A 19,587-nucleotide genomic window follows, 5' to 3' on the forward strand; every position below is an offset into this window, starting at 1 on the left:
GGGGTCGTTTGTCAAACACTCCTAACCCGAGCCCCCTGCATGCGGCGTCTGGAGACGAGAAGTGCTGCTGCCCTTCTCTTCTCAGGACACAGCCGACTGTCTGGTCAGCTGAGTGCGGAAAGAGGGGCTGGGGCGGTGACCATGCTGGGATGGGTGGCCCCAGGAGCTGGTCATTGCCGAAGCTCTAATAACTTCCCGATCAACAACAGGGAGTGATCCTTTACAGTTCTGTAATTTTTCCTTAAAATCTCTGGAATGTTTGTAAAAAAGCGAACTGGAATGTTATTCCCAACCCACCCCATTAGGACGCGTATGTGGGAGGGGAACGTGAGAATGCCGGCCGTAAGGTCGGAATAATCTGTCCTTTTCTTCTGTGGAACATTGCCGAACATGTTCGCAGCGAAACATGGGACCGTTAGAACCCACCACTACGTGAGGAGCAAGACAGTGGCGCGTCCGAACAGACGAAACAAGTGTAGCAAATAATTTTCCAAGGTTTGCACATTTTAATTTTCTTACATTCTACAAGTATACAGTACGATAAGCAAATCGCGAAAATGGTACCCGTTGAAACTTGCATCACGGCCGAGAAGTGGTAATTTAGGAATTTTCATTGGAAAATAGAGTTCAGTCTGAAAGTGTTATTTCCTAGTATAACGTTACAACAATTTCAATAATTATTTTATTTTGCCATATATTTTTTTTAGTTTTTTTTAAATATTATTACGCCAAAATTTCCCTGGACTTTATTTCCGTCCCCAATATTAGGTATTCCATAATCCAGTAGGAATTTCAAAACGCTGGATTTCGGGGGAAATCAAAGAACTTTGGAAGTAATCCGATTTTCTCTATCATGAAAATGTCGTACTCTCCTGAATTATATTCGATTCCTGAGTCCCGAGTAAGGCATTCGTGTGAATTTGTATAGTCTAACGTGTGTCAAAGTCAGTTTTCATACTTCAGGGTATGAGGATAGGAAAGGTTGCACCGTGCATGAATGACGAGAATGTCAAATAATAACATGATCGGAACGACCTGATAGAATTCGATGGGGTTTGTTTTGTCTGCTAGATATTGTTGCGAACGCGAGAGACAAGGCCGCGATGCGCGCCATGTTTGGAGCAGCTGGTGGACAGCCACTGACGTCACGTGCCGTCCATTGACGTAAGGCATGCCACGCGTTCCTGGCCGCATTACAATGATCCTCACTAACCCTCCGCTCCCCACGCACAGTCCAAAATCAGGCTATTGTCATCTTTAGTGGTGTGGGGATTCCGGGCTTACAGAGGCCGCCGCGAGGAGTGGCGTGAATAAGCGTCGCTGTTCTGGGTGTTTCGGGCGTTGGCTTGGCCCGGGATGAGGCGGAACGTCACAGCCTCTCTCGTCCCTTCGAGAAGGACGCCACGGGTATATAAGCGACGACGCCGGCCTCCACGGGTGTTCCAAGGGATCGGAGAGTTTTGTGAGTAGGGAAGAGGGTCTCCCTCCCCCTCCCCCAGGGTGTGGGGGGAAGTGATACTGGCAATACCCATACGACCAGCGAGAGGTGAAGAGGGCAAGTGGCCTTTGGTGAGAAAACTGGACCTATTGGGAGGCGATACCTGCGAGAAGGCCTGGCGAGCGATAGTTGAGGACTGTGCTGCGGCGCGGTGTGGGTGAGTGTGCGAAGGAAGCGGATAGAGGCGCACAGAAGAGCGAACCACTGTCGAGCGAAGCTCCAGTGGAAATATTTAATGTTGCAATGATTAGTGTTAGGATAATTGTTGTGGACATAGATTTATAGTGTAGACATTAGTAATAAATAAAACTGCACTAATTAATTGGGCTATCCCTTACGAACCCAGTAGTATACTCGTAACAATATGTTCTTTACGGAAACCTGAACGTACTGAAAAAGTCAATAAAGATTATAGTTTTTAAATGAATGTAAACTTTTTTTCCCCTAAAATAATGTCTTGAAAGCAAAAATGAAACAAATATGAAAAATTACCGAAAAATTATTAAAATCTTAAGAAAAACCTATACAACCAAATCTTAAAACTAAATCTTTTCAATGATTTTATTTTACAACTGCATCATATAATGTTTAAATAATTTTAGAACATCTTAAAATTGTAATATGTTTTCCGTTATAATATTTGGTTACTATTAAGGTTTTTCTTGTGTGATTTTAATAATTTTCAGATTTTCCCTTATTTAATGAAAAATTATTTGTCTTTTTTTATATAAAATGTACTTTGTATTGACTATTTCTGTACATTTAAATTACCTTAACTAACATATTTAGCCGACAAAACAAACTCCATTTAATCCTGTCAAGTTGTTCGGATTCTTTTATTGTTAATTATACTGTAATTCATGCACGATACAACCTTCCCTCTCCTAATAAAGAAACGCACAGTAATACTTTGACTAAGCACCACTCGTTTGAACGTCAGTTTTTGTTATTTTATCTACTTAAAAAGTGAGTATCAACAAATAAATATACATCTTTAAAGTTGTTCAAGGATTACTTTTACAACCTACTGTATAAAGCTGGACGTGTATGTTTGTATTATTTACTTTTAAAGGAATATTATTTTTATTTTCTGTTTAACTATGTAAATTTATCTGACATTCAAGTTAGTTTTCTATTGTAATTTTATCAAGTATTTTATGCTATGCTTTATTATTTTATTTTTTAATGTGCACTGTTTAATGTGTTTAAGTGTTCGATAGAATAGGCGTATCGCCTTAATTTTGCTGCCAATAAATACGATAAATTAAATTAATAAAATAAACAAAGCACTCAGCAAAATTACTTTACTGTGCATATGTATTAAGATATTTCTACTATCGAAATGCTGACGGTTAATAGGAAATGATACTGTATGTCAGTAAGAAAAAGCCATAAAAGGGGGGATCGTTGGCTTGTTGCTGGACTCGTATTGCAGAGGACCAGGGTTCGAATTCAGCTGCGCCCATCGTTATTTCGGTTTTGACGTTTTTTTTTTTCTGAAATAACTCAGAGACTTCCTAATCTGGGCCTTAGCATGGCGTTTTCCTTCCAGTTATCCCTCCTTAGTGTTGTTTTTTATCACCGTCTCTAGGTATCCCTATGTTTTGCGAGACGTCAATTTCTCTATTCCCCCCCCCCCCACCCCAACTTACACAAAAACATGAAGTTAAATTTTACTTGAAAAAAAAAATACAATACTAATCTATAATGTACCATTTTAACAGATTTATTATGTCAGAAAAATTTCATCAGTTTACACAGTAGTTTGCACAGTTTATAATTGAGATAGTAATTTTACAAGTAAATGAAGATAAAAAGGTTTTCTTCAGCGATGAACATAATCGGACAACACTCAGAAGTTTAAACTTTTAATCTGTATTCTATGCAATTAAAGAGCTGGTTGTCTTAACCATATATTATTTATCTATGGGCACGTTTTGAAATATCTCGTCTATGAGTAGGAGTGAACCGTGAAAATAAAACCAACTACTAGGTATTTTGCTTATTTAATGAGGGTGGATGCATAAAAGCAGGTTGACTGAAAATGGTTTAACCTTTTTTTTTCTAAATTATTTGGTTTCTATGATTTTGTATTTTTGTCGGTGATATACATACTTCGCATGAATATTACAATTATTATTGTTGATAGAATATGATTTTTATTACTTCAATAGGTTTTATTTTATAGTTTATGAGAACCTTAAAAATTAATTTTAATTTGAAGCATAAATTAATAGCAAGAATTAATTTGTTATACATTATAGATTTTCTTTTATGCAGCATTTGTCGAAAACTCTTTAATTTTTAGGATATTCCATATAATAATAAAACTTATGTTTGCTTAATAATTTTAATTTATTCTTATTAACTTTTAAGGATAGAATTTTTTTAAATATTTGATTGATATCTTAAAATAAAGAGTTTTGCGATGAAAGGCTGCATATAATCTTTTACTTCCAGACCATATTACGTGAATATAAGCTTTTATTTCACACTAAAGTTGAAATATAAATTATCCCTAAGTTTCTTAAAACTATTTAAAAACACCTACTTAAATAATATAATTTTTTTCATATCGATAATTTTTGTATTATGAATTCATATTATTTCATTACTATAAACACGAAATTACTGACTCATTAATTTAGGATAGTAACGATAAAACAATAATTAGCTCCATTTATTGAACGTTATTTTTTTCTTATTTCAGGTATGGCTTCGTGAGAGAGATGAAAACAAAGTACAAGGTAAGCTCCTGATACATCCAAACATCATTTGGCATTAAGATTTTTTTTTTTTTTTTTGGATGAGGGTGACATTTACGCAAACCTGAGCTACGTAGGACTTAGTGTGGTTTTTTTTATTGTAGCGTGTACTTCAACGTTAATTGCAGGCTATGATTAACTATTTTTGTAAGTCATTTCCCCTTCCATGTTAGAGCCTAGTTCTGCCGCTCCACGGTAACATGTTGTTAAGGTCGCAACACGTAAGCTCGTAATAAATAATGGCTCGTTGTTAAATATTCCTAAAACGTTGTTGATGCTTAATCCTATGTGGGCTTACTCTCTTACAGCCATTACACATTGGCTTAAAATTTGCGATAAAATATTTCAGTTAGTTCAAACGATTCTGTAACTCAGAAACAATATTAAGCCATTAGCTTGTAAATGAATCATTTGTGCGTTTAAAATATGGTGTACTGCTTCTCTTGAGGTTAAGTATACATAATTAGCGTCATTTATTTTGTAAAATCAAATTCCAGTATTAAAATAAAAGTTTTTTTATCTGTGTTTTATATTTATTTTATGTGGTTTTTATATAGTCCTCTGTATATGGGGTATAATTACTTAGCAAAGATATGATGATAACTAAATTTTAAAAACCTAACAGAAATCCTCATACTTTTCTTGCAAGGAAAAAATTTAGAATCATCAGTATACATTCGGAGAAGGAAAGTCAAAACCTTACGCATCTGGAAAACATTCGTCCAAAAAACCCTAGAATATGCATCTAATATGCATCTTTACACTCTTACACGTTTATGGAGGTATTTTTCTTATTTATTTTACTTCTATTATTTCTTATTTTGCCTATAATTTGTGTTTATCTACATTCGAATGTTTAAAGCTGGTTATAAGACTTCAAATTTGTACATTCAAAGGATTGAAAACCTTAAATTCCATTTTAATTTGAAACTTTTGCGTGAACACTCAGCCATTGGAGTTGTGCCTAGATGCGCGCCAAATTTAATTTTTTTCTTTCTTGGACATATGTTCTCCACAAAAATGGCTTGTTTTAGCATTTAATATCACCAATTAAATTTTTTCTCAGGAAATTCTTAACCAACCTTCAGGTACTCTGTTGTTTTGTCTTTTTAAAAAATTTTATTTTTTATTTAGAGCTTTATGAAATCGTGCTTACTTGACCAACAAAAATTACACCTGTATTTTTTTTTTTTAATTTAAAAAACATATCCCACTTTCTCACCTCTTAAAAGCATAATTTTGAAACGTCGTGATTAAAAGTTTCCACACACGGTGTTAAAACAAACATACTGTTTAGCTACATCTTCGGTCGCTCCAGGTGGATAAAAAAATTAATAAACATTGTGTCACCTCAAAACACTGGAAAAAATAGTTCTACAAATGTAAAATAAAAGAATACTTCTTTGATTCATTGTCCTCTATTTAAATAAAATCTAAGGTGTTATTCGAGCGTGGTAGGACTTTGCACAATTTACCTTGGACCATAATATTAGGAGAAACACACTGAATACTGCTTGAGATTTTGAAGAAAAAATGGGTGCGTGTATTACTTATGTACACGCGTGAGAAGTTTCACTTATTTGGCGCAATTAAAACTAAATTGAATTTTGCATGCAAGTTATTAGTAGAAATAAATTTATTAAAGGACTTGAGTGATATAATACTGTTTGTAAAGTATAAGCACATATAAAATTTTCATTGTTATGCAGCCATTTTTCATCTTGTGAAACCTTCCTTTCATGGTGCACGTGCATCGTAAAAATTCACTTTCATCATTTTTCATAACGCGCATACATATTTATAACTTTAAAAAAAAGTGAGCCAGCCTTTTAGTACTCGCCAGAGATGTATAACATCTAACCTCGGTATGAGATAATTCATGAGTTCTCATGTTGCATATAAACTTATTATAAAAAAAACTCTGATACAAAATTGAACGTATCAATATTTAAAATAACGTAACAAATATATGCAAAAACAATTGTTCCCACCACCTTTTCTGGAGGCCAACCACACGTAGTTTCCGAACCCGCTAATAGAATTCGCTGCTGGAGCAGCTACGTCGAATACTGAATCATTCGATCTACAGAACGAAAATTTTAAACTACGTTTGTAACGAAACGGGCCCTATGGAAGTGAGAAAGACCTGATTTTCGATCACTAAACGGTTTATACTACAAAGTTTCTCTTTATGAATAGAGACCTGTAAAAATTCGCGGATTCATTTCGTGATAGAATAGAATCCAAATTCTTTTGACATTATTTTGCTTCAGCGATTGGGCCACAGTTTATCTGAAGGACTGTGGGCCAATGAAAAATCTTTTTTAACCATTTCAGTCACACTTTGTCAATTCCTAAGATATACCTAATTAAAATTTTTATCGTAACTAAATTAATTTTTTGGATTTTTTTGTTTGTAATAATCTCACGCTATAATTTTAATATTAATATAAAATTATTTAATTATAATTAATAAATGTTAAAAAAGTATTTACTTCATAGCCATAAATATGTTGTCTACTAGATTGTAGGAACACCTTAACACATATATTCAAGGTTTCAATAACTCCATGTATCACTGAGACATAAATTGTCCACTTTAGTGGACGAATAGACTTAAAGGGTTAACAGAAGAATTAGCGAATCACGATAATTCCAGTCAACAGGTGTTACGAGTCGGTAACCAATGAGCAGATGTAATTTGCACGAGTGCGTAGAGGATCATGGGAGTCTATCCTTTATGAATTTGAAATCGCGAATTTTACAGGTCTCTTATTTATGAACTTTGGTTCAGGTTCGTTTGCTTCCGTCGCGATCACATCTGTGGAGCCTGTGATGACTAGAGACCTGCATAATTCACGGATTCATTGACCTCTAGGATAGACTCCACAGTCCTTTAAATATTCGCGGAAATGAACACCTGTTCATTGGCTACTGACGCGTGAGACGTCTCAACTAGGTTGTCCGTAATTCGGCACTTTCTTGGTTTAGTGTTTCCCATTGGCTCACAGTTACCGGATAAAATGTGGGCCAATCGCAGAAGCGGTACGAAGGTATAGTTATTTTGATGCTAGCCTATCGCGAAATGAATCCGCGAATTTTGCATGTCTCTAGTGATGACGTAGCGTGCAGGGGTGCCGGCCGGTGATAGCGGTGTGTGCCTCGTGCCGCAGCAAAACTCGGACCGGCTGCTGAAGCTGATCGAGGGCGTGTACCGCTGGCTGCCACTCGGCGCCGTCGTCAACAACAAGGTGCTGGTGGTGCACGGAGGGGTGTCCGACGCCACGGACCTGGACTGGGTGCGCTCGCTCGACAGGTACAAGGTCAGTCTCGGCGTCCGTCCGTCCGCCCGTCCGTCCATCCGTCCGCCCGCCCGCCCGCCCGCCCGCCCGACCGTCCGCCCGCCCGACCGTCCGTCCGTCCGCCCGACCGTCCGTCCGCCCGCCCGCCCGCCCGACCGTCCGTCCGTCCGCCCGACCGTCTGTCCGCCCGCCCGCCCGCCCGACCGTCCGTCCGTCCGTCCGCCCGTCCACCCGTCCGCCCGACCGTCCGTCCGCTCGCCCGCCCGCCCGACCGTCCGCCCGCCCGCCCGCCCGACCGTCCGTCCGCCCGACCGTCTGTCCGCCCGCCCGCCCGCCCGACCGTCCGTCCGTCCGTCCGTCCGCCCGTCCACCCGTCCGCCCGACCGTCCGTCCGCTCGCCCGCCCGCCCGACCGTCCGTCCGTCCGTCCGCCCGTCCGCCCGTCCGCCCTTCGACTTCCATTGTCGCGTCTGCAGCTTCCACGAGTGCCGCAGATGTCACATCCCAAGGCCACCAAGTGTTAATTTGATTTTAATTATAAAAAAAATTGGTTGTCTGTATAGTCGGTTTACGGACGAAGTATAACGTGACAACGTCATAACAAAACATTGATGAAATGATTGCATACTTTTATGAATAAAAATGAATCAATTTTTTATTGAATTATCGTTATTTTGTATGGATACAAAGAAGGAGTGAAATGAAATATACAATTTAGTTGATAAATTTACTTTTATTTGCACTCATTAATTCAAAAAATATATGTTTATGACTTTAACGAACAGATTATTTTAACTATAACTTTTATACATGTCTGCTATTTAACTTCTTCCCATCTGTTTTATTCTGTTAAGGATAGGACAATGATAGGAAAAGTAGGAAACGAATGGGAGTGTTCCAAGTTTAATGTGCCTCGAAAAAGTCAAATCGATGGTTGTTCCAATCGAGTGGAAGAGAGATAGATGCGGCGCAAGCGTACAATGAGCGTAACGGGACACAGAATAACGGGACAATGCGCGTAACGGGGCACTTTTTCGTGCGTGCAGCCGGCGTTCATCGATTTATTAGACGTTGTCACGTCAAAAATAATAATAATATAATAATTCTTCGAGATTCGGGCAGAATTCACGTAAGTAGTAAATGATCACCAGAACCAATTTTTTAACGTTTTTCAAACCGCAGCCAAATGCTCAGCATCGCTTAGCTAATCCGTTTAATGGGTCCGTCTCCATCTGCGCGCTGTTGCGGGAACTCTTGTTTTGTTCCGTGAGATCTCCTCCGTCTCCGTTCTCGTGTTATTGAAAGAACGAGCATGAGGCGTGGTTCATAAGCTTCGCAACAGCGTAAGGGCGCAACGCAAGTGTTGCTCCAACTTCTAGCTTCCTTGAGTTTTTTTGGCTCGCGTTTCCGCCGGCACATGATACAAAGAGAAGTGTTTCGTGTTCTGTTTACTATGCACACGGCGTTTTAACTTGTTAAACTTTTACGCAGTTAAATTAAATAAAAGGTAAATAAAAGTATTGACAATATATTTTGTTTTCATGATAAATACTAAAAACCAAAAGAATCCTTGTGTTTAAATTTGTTTGCCACTGCGTTTTACTATTTTTAGTTGAGAGTTAGGAACGTCTTGTGACTTGCGTTCTTTATAAACGACCGTGATTTTCTTGCGTTAATTGCGTGTTTCGTTCTTGCTACTTTGCTGCGTTTCTTGCGCAACTTATAAACCGGGCCTAAGATTCATTGAACCCGAGTCATACAACCCCCCTCCCCGCCTTTCATAACACTCATCTTTCTCGACTAATTCATGCATTTTCCTTCTTTTTTTTTCAAGTGAAAATTCTTCACAGCCGATGACTCATGAGTAGAGACCCGGAAAATTCGCGGGTTCATTTCGTGTTATGCTACAATTCAAATAATTATAATTTAGTGCTGATTCTGCCATTGGTTCTCTGTTAATCTGGAGGACTGAGGGCCAATTAGAGACCCTCATTCATAGAAGTGTCGAATCACAGGCCACCCAGTCGAGACGACTCACAAGTCAGCAGCCAATGAACAGTTGGCATTTGCCCGAGTGTGTAGAGGATATTGGAGTCTATCCTGGAGGTCATTGAACCCGCGAATTTTCCGGGTCTCTACTCATGAGAGCGTAACGTGAAGTACAACACTCAGGAGTGGACAGGAAGCGGTCGTATCTTATCTTATATCCACCTATATTAATAAAATAGAGATATTGTTAATCTATAATAGCGTAGAGCGGATATTGTGAGTCCCAGAGCCATAAAATGTGGCACAGATGCTCCAAGGAGGGGGGAAAGTTGATTTTCTTTTTGCACCTCTAAGAGATTTTCAAAAAAAAAAGTGTCTAAGATTTTTGGTTTGATTTTTATGTATTTAGCAACTTTATAACAAATTTCCCCGATAATCATCATGGAAACGGCTATTGCATCGTTATTGCTTTCTTCGTTTCCTGGCTATGGCTATAACAATTTTGACTTTTTATTCTTCTTTTTTTTTCGTATCTCAATACAGTCGGTCTGTCATCATCTTTACCATCATCCCGGCACACTATTTTTGGTTACGTAAATAGAATTTTAAGGTCCTTGCGAACTGATAATTCTTAGTTTATTTTTCTTGCCTGATTTCTTTATTCTAATTTTTTTCCCTGTTTCATGAGATAATTTTCGAAATTAGATTCAGCTTTTTTTTTCATCCGAGGCGCGACAGTGGCGTACCCACGAGGAGGGGCATGTGTAATGAGTAGAGACCTGCAAAATTCGCAGATTCATTTCGTGATATTCTACAATTCAAATAATTATATCTTAGCGTTGCTTCTGCAATTGGTTCACTGTTAATCTGGAGTAATGAGGGCCAATTATAGACCCTCGCTCAAAGAAGAGTCAAATCACAGACACTCAGTCGAGACGACTCACAATTCAGCAGCCAATGAACAGGTGGCATTTGCCCGAGTGTGTAGAGTGTAGTATAGTCTATCCTGGAGGTCATTGAATCCGCGAATTTTGCAAGTTTCTAGTAATGAGCAATGCGAGAGTGTTTTGCCTGCAGACTGCTGTAGCGACGACTCGATGCATCAGCTAGTAACGAATAAAGTAGAGAGTCAAATACAGGAGTCTAAAGATTTTTAGTCACCATGTTTGTAAAAATTTTGATCCTAAATGTGAACATATTGTACTTTATCATTTATTATTATCGTTCGTGTGGATTTTTGAAAGTGTTAATTATTAATTCTCATAGTTTCTTTTTGTTTTGCTATATTAATAATGGAAGGTGGGTTAGGTTGAGTGTGTTACGAAAGAAAAAAAAATCTCTCAAAAACTCGTTCTTTTTTTTTTCGGTAGGATAGATGATCGTAACTAAATTTGAAGCGTTGAGTGGCTTAGGTCAGCGACTTTTAAAATACTCTCGAATCGTGAAAATTTATAAGTACACGCCAAATTTGTGTTTTTTTTTATTTAAATTCTAAAAATGGAGTTGCGCGAGTGAGCGTGAGATTACGGGGACTAATCGGGGATTAGTGAATTAAAAGCTTCTCGTCCGTAACAAACCTCGCACACACCGCATTGCAAATAGCCGCCTGGCTGGGTCGCGAGAAAAATGTATAGTTTTTGGAGTTAACGTCCTTTTTAAAAAACCGTTCGAAATTAATATATACCTATCTTATAATGAGTAGTATAAAATAGTATGTCCGAGCACAGGCTTAAGGCTCAGGTTTCTGAGGAGCCGACCGCCATCATGGATTGTGACGTCACGGCGGCCATCTTGGATGAACAACATCTTTTGAACTTGACCTTTGACATTTACATCGGTGGCCATCTTGGATTATACAGTTTTGAATTCTAGAACATTACGCCATCTGGGATTCTAAAAATGTTGCAATTTTCGTTACGGTCGCCATATTGTATTCATTCTTAAAATTTTGAAATTTTTGTTACGGTCATCATCTTGGATTTTAAATTTTTGCCCTTTTCGTTACGGCTGCCATCTTGAAAATCCGTAATTTTTAAGCTATTTTATCAGGAAATTTTTTAAATTTATAAAAAATACAAATAATAAAATTTTAATAAAAAGTTATATCTTAAAGTACTCAGTTCAAACCCAACGAGATCATTCGATTGAAACAGTTGACAGATCCTTCCTCCACGGAAGCCACTGGCAGACTGACCTTCCACCACAAATGCTAAGGAATGTGTTGCATCAGCCAGTATGACATCATGGCAGCCATCTTGGATCTGTCATCTTATTTTCGTCTGCTAGAGGACGCTGCCACGATGTTAGTTTAAATTTCACTCGCTAGAGTGCAGTATTATTTATTAACAGACAGTCAAGTGAAACGATATCCGCCATATCTTGAACAAATGTATTTTTTTAGTTAGAAATTCGGGAAAAATTCCAAAATTCATAAAAAAATCAGCAATTAATTAACGGTTTGATACGGTTTGATACCAGGCAGTACAGACTTAATTAAATTTATAAATTATACATTAAAACAGTCTTAAGTCCGGAATACAGTAATTGAAAAACGTCAATATCACATGAAACAGAAGAGTTAGCACACATCAAGTGCCAGTCACTTATGTGGTAAGGACCCTGTAATTGATACCCACCCGCAAACTTTGTTTTTTTTTTTTTTTTTTTTTTGCCTTGGGTAGAAAATAACATTCCAATACAAGGTGAAGATAAATATATTCACGTACGACTAATCAAAGTACCTACATTCAAGCATGTTAACCAACAAAGTTTTTGAAAAATTCTCAAGGCAAGAGGCAGGCGCGGATGGAGCACTTCTACCGACACCTGCAAGAAGTAAACGTTGACCCAACGCGAAATAGTTGAAAGTTAGCAGAAGTGTCGGGTGGCAGTATAGCTGCTCGCTCTAGGCACACGACGCACTGCTTTCCGGCCATCCAACAGTAAAAACGTTTTTCGAAATCGTAACCCAGTACATGAAAAGTACTTGTTAGCTCACCAAAGTAACATTTTCTCCCCCGAAAACGTTTGTAGTGCATATGCCACAGAAGAACCCAGACCAATTGCCACAAAAAAAAGACATCGCCACGAATAATAAAAAACAAGAAAAAATCTTTATACAGGCCAAGCGAATTGGAACAAAGAAATAGTTTTCGATGATACTCGACGAACATTTTGAACTGGTCACGTACAATGTCATGCCCATAGGTCAAGCGTCTCCGAACCAAGTAATATTTTTTGACAATATTTGATGATGGTGGCTTCCGTGGAAGTAGGATCTGTCGCCATTTTTAATCGAATGACCTCACCGGGTTTGAACCGAGTACTCTATGATGTAAAAGCATTTTTTATTTAAATTTTAATATTTAAATTTTTTATAAATTTTGAATTTTATTCAAATTTTCTGGTTTTAAGTATTACGGATTTTCAATATGGCGGACGTAACGAAAAGTGCAATGTTCTCAAATCTAATATATCGGTCGTAACTAAAATTGCAACCTTTATAGAATCTAAGATGCGGAATGTTCTAGAATTCAAAATGGCGGACTCAAATATAGCCGCCGAGTAAATGTCAGTTCAAAGGTTGAGGTCATCCAAGATGGCCGCCGTGACGTTACAATCCATAATGGCGGTTGGCACCTCAGACACCTGAGCCTTAAGACTGTTCTATGATGATTTTGTTTCGTTGATTATCTTTAAACACTTTTTTTTGACAGTGAGTAAAGTTATTCGAGGTTTTTTTTTTTTTCACGTTTTTAAGAATTAAAAGTTTTGTCATGCAAGTATTTTTAGAAGGATAAAACGAGCAGAGAGCCTTTATATTTAATGCAACGCCAAATAATAGTTGGCTCATAGCTTTAAGTCCCACAGAGATGCGTTACCGACGCAGAACTGCACGCCAGATCTGTGCCTGGCACGTAGAGGCGATCAGGCGTGTGATCCGTGAGCCAATGTCACCCTTAGTGCCACCGCGCTCCCAGAGTGTGGTAATTTCCGCAGGTCCGAATACATTAATTAATCTTCTAAAAACTTGAAGGTATTTTAGATAATTCCTTGCGGGTGGTTACAGATACATATTTATACTTAAATAAGTGGAGTTATGATCGTTATAACATTTATTACAATGGTAATTTTAATTTGAACGGAATATTTTCCCCTTTTGTTATTCTTATTGGACTACAAAGAGAATTTAATCAAAATTCTGAAAATACTTTTTTCTCCACTTTCTGACTGAATATCGCAACACCGCCTCGGATAATAAAATTTTCATTTCGCCAAGAATAAAAAAGTCGTTAAAGTTTTGATATTGTCCCAAAAAGGTGAAACAAAAAGTGAAATTTTAAATGCTTTAAATTTCTAAGTTCACAGTTGTATGGCGGAAGGACTTGCATGAGAGAGACAGTGCACTAAAAGAGAGAGAGAGAGAGAGTCATTGTCATCACCACCTTATTTAAAATCACATATATTAATAAGTGGTGCCTCCCGGTCCAAATGTAAGATACAATTTACTTTAGTAAGTGCTACAAGTAAGAGTTATTGGTAACATTCATTAACTTTCAGTTTTATGTCAGATATATTTTCCTGTATTTTGTCATTTAGTTTATACATAGGTATATTACTTTTTTTGAGAAGAGGATGTTAGAGTGGCTGAAATAAGCATAATGAATGTTGGTATTCCCCTTCTCCTGGCGGTAGATCTACACCCCTGGCTGGAATTCTCATGGTCACAAACACATACCTTTCCACTGCTTTCTCTGCGTGTATATTCCTACAGCCCACTACGATTTTCCAATTATCATGTTTATTTAATTTTCTGAACGCGTATTGAAAAGAGTGTTTCTATCAAGAGTGTTTCTGCATTGAATTAGCGTTTAGTTTGAAGTCCTTTGATCACAAGCTAGCTCTCAACTTGATTTGATTATCAGTAGAATTAGATTAGAGTTTATCATGGCACCAATTCTGAAGTGGCGTCCTTATTTCCTTATTCACTAGTAGTGGTACTACTAGGCAACTAGTGAATTTGCCTTCAGAGACTACTTTTTTTTTGTTTTCAATAATCTTGTGAAATTGGAAAGTTCCACTTTGTCACATTAAAATAAAATAAATACCAGGCAAATAAATGTTATAAATATTTTCCAGTTATACAAGTAGCTGTAAATTTGTTCTCCCATTCTAGTTACACCTAAAACATTCAAGTGATTATTACATTACAAAGATCTACACATGCTGATAAGATTTACACATGCAGTTTACCTACGTAAATAAGCAATGAGGGATAGCACTTGATCTTAATTATTGTTATACATCACTTTCATTGGAAGTAAAGTCCGCTTGTATATATTCACTTGAAGTGAGCCCATTCATTCATCTCATTAGGGCTCCTAGGCTCCAATGATCCCAATAGAGACTAGAAGTAAAGTTCTTATTCATTAATTCTCATACATGTATCAGAAATACTAATTTATTTTAGCTGAAGTTAAGTTTTTACTTGAACCTGTTTTGAGTGTGTCACACAGTAAGGAAGTTATTGCTTTATGGGATCGTTAATTGCTCGTCTTTTGTAGGCGGGGGCAACTCTTAAGCGGATTAAATCTGTTCCTTTGAAAATCCCCGACAGACCATCTTGCTTTCAAACTGATTATCGTCACGGAGCTATCTACTAATTTTCCTTCATTAGTTTTAATAGCCTCCTTTAACCCCTACAACCGGTTTTCTTGCTGTCTTCCCAGGGTCTCTTCGAGTTGAACTAATTGACTAATATAAATATTAATTAAATTTAAAGGTTTTATTTTTTTCCCTTTTTTGTTTCTTCGCGAGGTTTTTGTCTACTTCTTTTCTTATATTTTCCGGTCAGATAAACTATTAACGATGCTGTATTAAATCACATAATTTACATTTAGTTTAAATATTTCTCAAACAATTTTTAATATTCACTAAATGACCTGTTTATTAAATGCGTGGGTTAAAATAAAATACCCGTGACCGGGTTTAGCCTCTAAGTGCAATACAACATGTTTACTGCAATTTATGGCTATATATATAATACTTCTAACCAGCCGCCGCTTCGCACGGATGCTATCTACTAATAGGGCGTCACATAGATTTAATAAGTACGTACTTATAAGGGAGCGATATTCAAAAATGCATATTCATTGGGGAGAAAAAATTACAATTCAATGTTATCTCCTTCAAAGTTTGGTCCTTGAGAAGCTATACAGCTGTTCCAGTGATTTTTCCGCTCTTCATATCAATGGCCAGAGTTACGCGGAGAGCGCTCGTTACAGCTTGTTGAATGTTTTCGATTGTCCCGAAATAAGTCCCCTTGAAATGCAATTTCAGTTTGGGAAAAAAGGAATAAAAAATCCGAGGAATCGTAGGGTGGCTGGGGAAGTGTTGGTACGTGTTTCTGAGCGTGTGGACAGGGCAGTGTGGCATAGTGCATTGTCGTGATGAAGCGCGCCAGAGCAGATCACACGTGAAAACGATGTTTTGTTAGTTTTTAGATGCGAAAAGAGTGGTTCACAAAGAGCCAGTACCTCAAGGCCCCACGTTCAACAATCGAAAACATTCAACAAGTTGTGACCAGCGCTCTCCGCAAAGTACAGATAATGACTTTGCCCATTGCGATGAAGAGTGAAAAAATCGTTGATCGCTGTATACCTTCTGAAAGGTCATTTTAAAAGAGATAATATTCTAATGTGATTGTTTTTCAATAAATAAGAGCTTTTAAAAAATCACGCTCTTTACTTATGGAACGTACCTCGTACATACAGGACGTCCATTAACGAATGTCCCAGTTACAATGGTATATTAAAACAGTTTAATTTAGATTGTTTACAACATATAATACATCTATTTTCAGGTAAACTAAACTAGTTTTTCTTACAAATGTTCAATATGTGCACCTTTAGTTATACGGCATACATCCAAACCTTAAGTCCAATTCTTCCCACACTTTGCTTAACAAATCCGGAGTAATGGAAACAATAGCCTCTTCAGTTCTGTGTCTCAACTCTGGCAAATCATTAGGTAGCGGCTGAACATAGACACGGTATTTTATAGAGCCCCAAAGGAAAAATTCGCATGGGGTTATGTCTGGTCAGCGAAAAAAGTGCTTTATTCATCCCGATCATCGACGGATATTTTTTTCACACGGGGGATCACGATTGAACTTTAAACTTTAAACTGATATTACATATTCACTCTAAATAAAACAGCGGAACACAAAACTCTTTACGCTCATGGGTCGCCATTTTGTGCAGGTGGCGCTGCAAAGCGAGAAAACAACAAAGCAGTTCTCGCGCATGTGCCTTGGGTTACTCTTATATTGTGACCTTTGAACCAAAAAACTCTACAAAGCTTACAGTTTATACCGTTAAAATGTATAACTGGGTCCATGGTTTTGTGAACGAACTGTACACGGGTGTCGTGAGGAGTGGTGGGGACATTATTCATGTCCCGCGCAAGGAGAGGACATTGTTCTGCCCTTCTGTTCTAGTCGCGTGGGGCTTTTCTGCTGCCTGCCCGCCGCCATGGCTGTGTGTTAAAGGGGGGGGAAGGGGGGTCACAGAGAAGGAACTCTCTTCAACGAGTCGAACAAACAAGGACGGGGCGTCAGGCGACAGAGACAGAGCGGAGCCAGGGCAGAGTCCAAACTAGTTAAAACCTGCGCGCAACTCGGTCCCAGCTTCGCTGGAAGGGCTTTGTGGGTTCTGTCGCCGCTCCCTCCCTCTCTCCTCTCTCTCCCAAATTTCTCCTCCCGACCGAAGAACGTGCCTGTCGCCGGGGTTCGACGTCGCAAGTGCCGTCCGAATGATTGCAAGTCAAGTGTGTGAGAACTAGAGACCTGAAAAATTCGTGGGTTCATTTCGTGTTATGCTGAAATTCAAATAATTATACCTTAGTGCTGCTTCTGCCATTGGTCCACTGTTAATCTGGAGGACTGAGGGCCAATTAGAGACCCTCACTCGTAGAAGTGTCGAATCACAGGTCACTCAGTCGAGACGACTCACAAGTCAACAACAAATGAACAGTTGGCATTTGCCAGAGTGTGTAGAGGATATTGGAGTCTATCCTGGAGGTCATTGAACCCGCGAATTTTTCCGGTCTCTAGTGAGAACGAAAGTTTGCGTTGTTGATTTCCGGTGTCCTCGCAGATAAACAGCCACCTGACGTCTCTGTTTTGAAGAGCGATACATCGTTTTGATTTTTACGAAATAATTATTGAACCCGTTAAATATTTTCTGATTTATATTTTCAAATTATCAGAAAGGTTCTAAAAAAAAGTAGCTTATTAACAGTAACCATGGAAATGAAGATCAAAACATTAAAAAAAAATAGTTTTGTAATGTAGTTCAATAAATGCCACTAAAATTTGATTAGGTTAAATATGTTTTTCAAACGAATACTTGATACCTTTAAACTGACTAACAGCTATTACAGTAATTCTTCAAATAATTACATTTTTATTTTTGGTTTCAAGATACTTACTTTAACTTCCCAGTAAATATTTATATAATTATGTCAAAAATTAATCAAAATATTTAAAATCCTCAGTTATATTCGTAATGATTACTTAAAATTTGGTTGACTCATAAACGATACTTCTTAACATGTACTTCAGCCAAAAAATCCCAAATCATTCGATCTTTATAAACATTTAAAAAAAAAAGTATTACACGAGGGTTTCTTATTTTTTACAGGCAAGTTTTATACTTTTAACCATTGGTAAAACATACTTATACTTTTAACCCAATCTAATTCAGGTTAAAACCAGCGACACTAAACATGCAAACGAACATTTCGTGAAAATATACACTGTAACGCTTAAAAACAAAGCTATAAATTTCTTCTTTTAATTAACTTTATTAATTAAAAAATGTACACAGGATTTGAAAAGCAACCGAAATTTTTTTAAAACAATTATTACTTATCTAAATTTTATAAAGTTTTCCCTTGAATAAAGTGACGAATAGCACATTTATATTACACAAATTATAATATCTAGTACGACGAAAGTTAACTTACGAAGCAAAAAATAAATAAATTAAGTGTAGCACGGTAACTGTTCGATGTGTTTTTCAAGTTTTGCACAGCTCAGTACAAGCTACTGTACTTGCAACTCGCAGCTGAGTCCCCAGGTATCATGTCGGGTAAGGGGATGTTTTTTACATGATTGAATTCACGAGGAAAGGAATCCAGGGCAGATGTTGGCCCCTGAGGTGTAGTCCTGCCGCGCTACTTCAAGGAGACTCCAAGTACGACAGGCACTGCAATATCCTGTGTATCTTGATCCTATTTCTCTCTTTATTTATTTATCTCTCTCGCTCTCTCTCTCTCTCTCTCTGTCTTTGAGTACATCTTTACCTTTCTCCTGTTCTCTTGGTGACCGGGGTATTTATATTATACATTCGTCAGCCAGATATCTCGAAACTCTTCAAAGAACCTCTTATACCAACCCGAGCGTCCGTCAGACTTGAACGCCTTGAAGACGAGCGACCCGCAACTCAAGCAAGAGAAGTTGGTTGCCTGTCCACAATCGTAGGGGTAACGCGTTTCCACTTTTTGATTCGCCAGCTGGAAATAGCAAAATATATATATATATATTTCCGGATTACAACATTTTACAAACCTACTCCAAGGGGTCAATAATTGTTTCAACCGATAGATTTTGTAAATGTGGGATTGTTTGTTGGCAAATTTATGTTTCATGTGTTAATTTTACAAAGTTTTTTACATTATGTATTGCGGTTTGTCTGTTAGTACTTATTTTGTGAGTCTTCTGTAGCCAAGCACATTAAACTAACATGCGCACATGGCGAAAATTTCTAAAGGGGTAATTTTATACAAATAAATAAATATATATATTTATCTACATTTATTAATAAAATAAACAAAGGTGAATAAGGGCACTATCTCAGTATCAATATTTTTCTTTGTATAAACTTTCAACGTGGCTAGTAATCCAAACTAATAATAATATTATAATCAATTTTTAAAAAAAATATTTGTCCTTCTTGCGCGCAGAAACGGAG

General features: G+C 37.6%; 1 protein-coding gene across 1 annotated transcript in view; it reads left to right on the top strand.

Annotated features, from left to right (window-relative positions):
* Positions 1-19,587, top strand: part of LOC134531890 (serine/threonine-protein phosphatase rdgC) — a 215,367-nt gene that overhangs the window by 176,998 nt on the left and 18,782 nt on the right. The window contains exons 7-8 of the mRNA XM_063367905.1: positions 4,209-4,245; positions 7,437-7,586. Coding sequence (XP_063223975.1) covers positions 4,209-4,245; positions 7,437-7,586 — 187 coding nt within the window. The remainder of the gene's footprint in view (positions 1-4,208; positions 4,246-7,436; positions 7,587-19,587) is intronic.

The sequence above is a fragment of the Bacillus rossius genome, chromosome 5 (assembly GCF_032445375.1).
Source record: "Bacillus rossius redtenbacheri isolate Brsri chromosome 5, Brsri_v3, whole genome shotgun sequence".
Lineage (NCBI taxonomy): Eukaryota > Metazoa > Arthropoda > Insecta > Phasmatodea > Bacillidae > Bacillus > Bacillus rossius.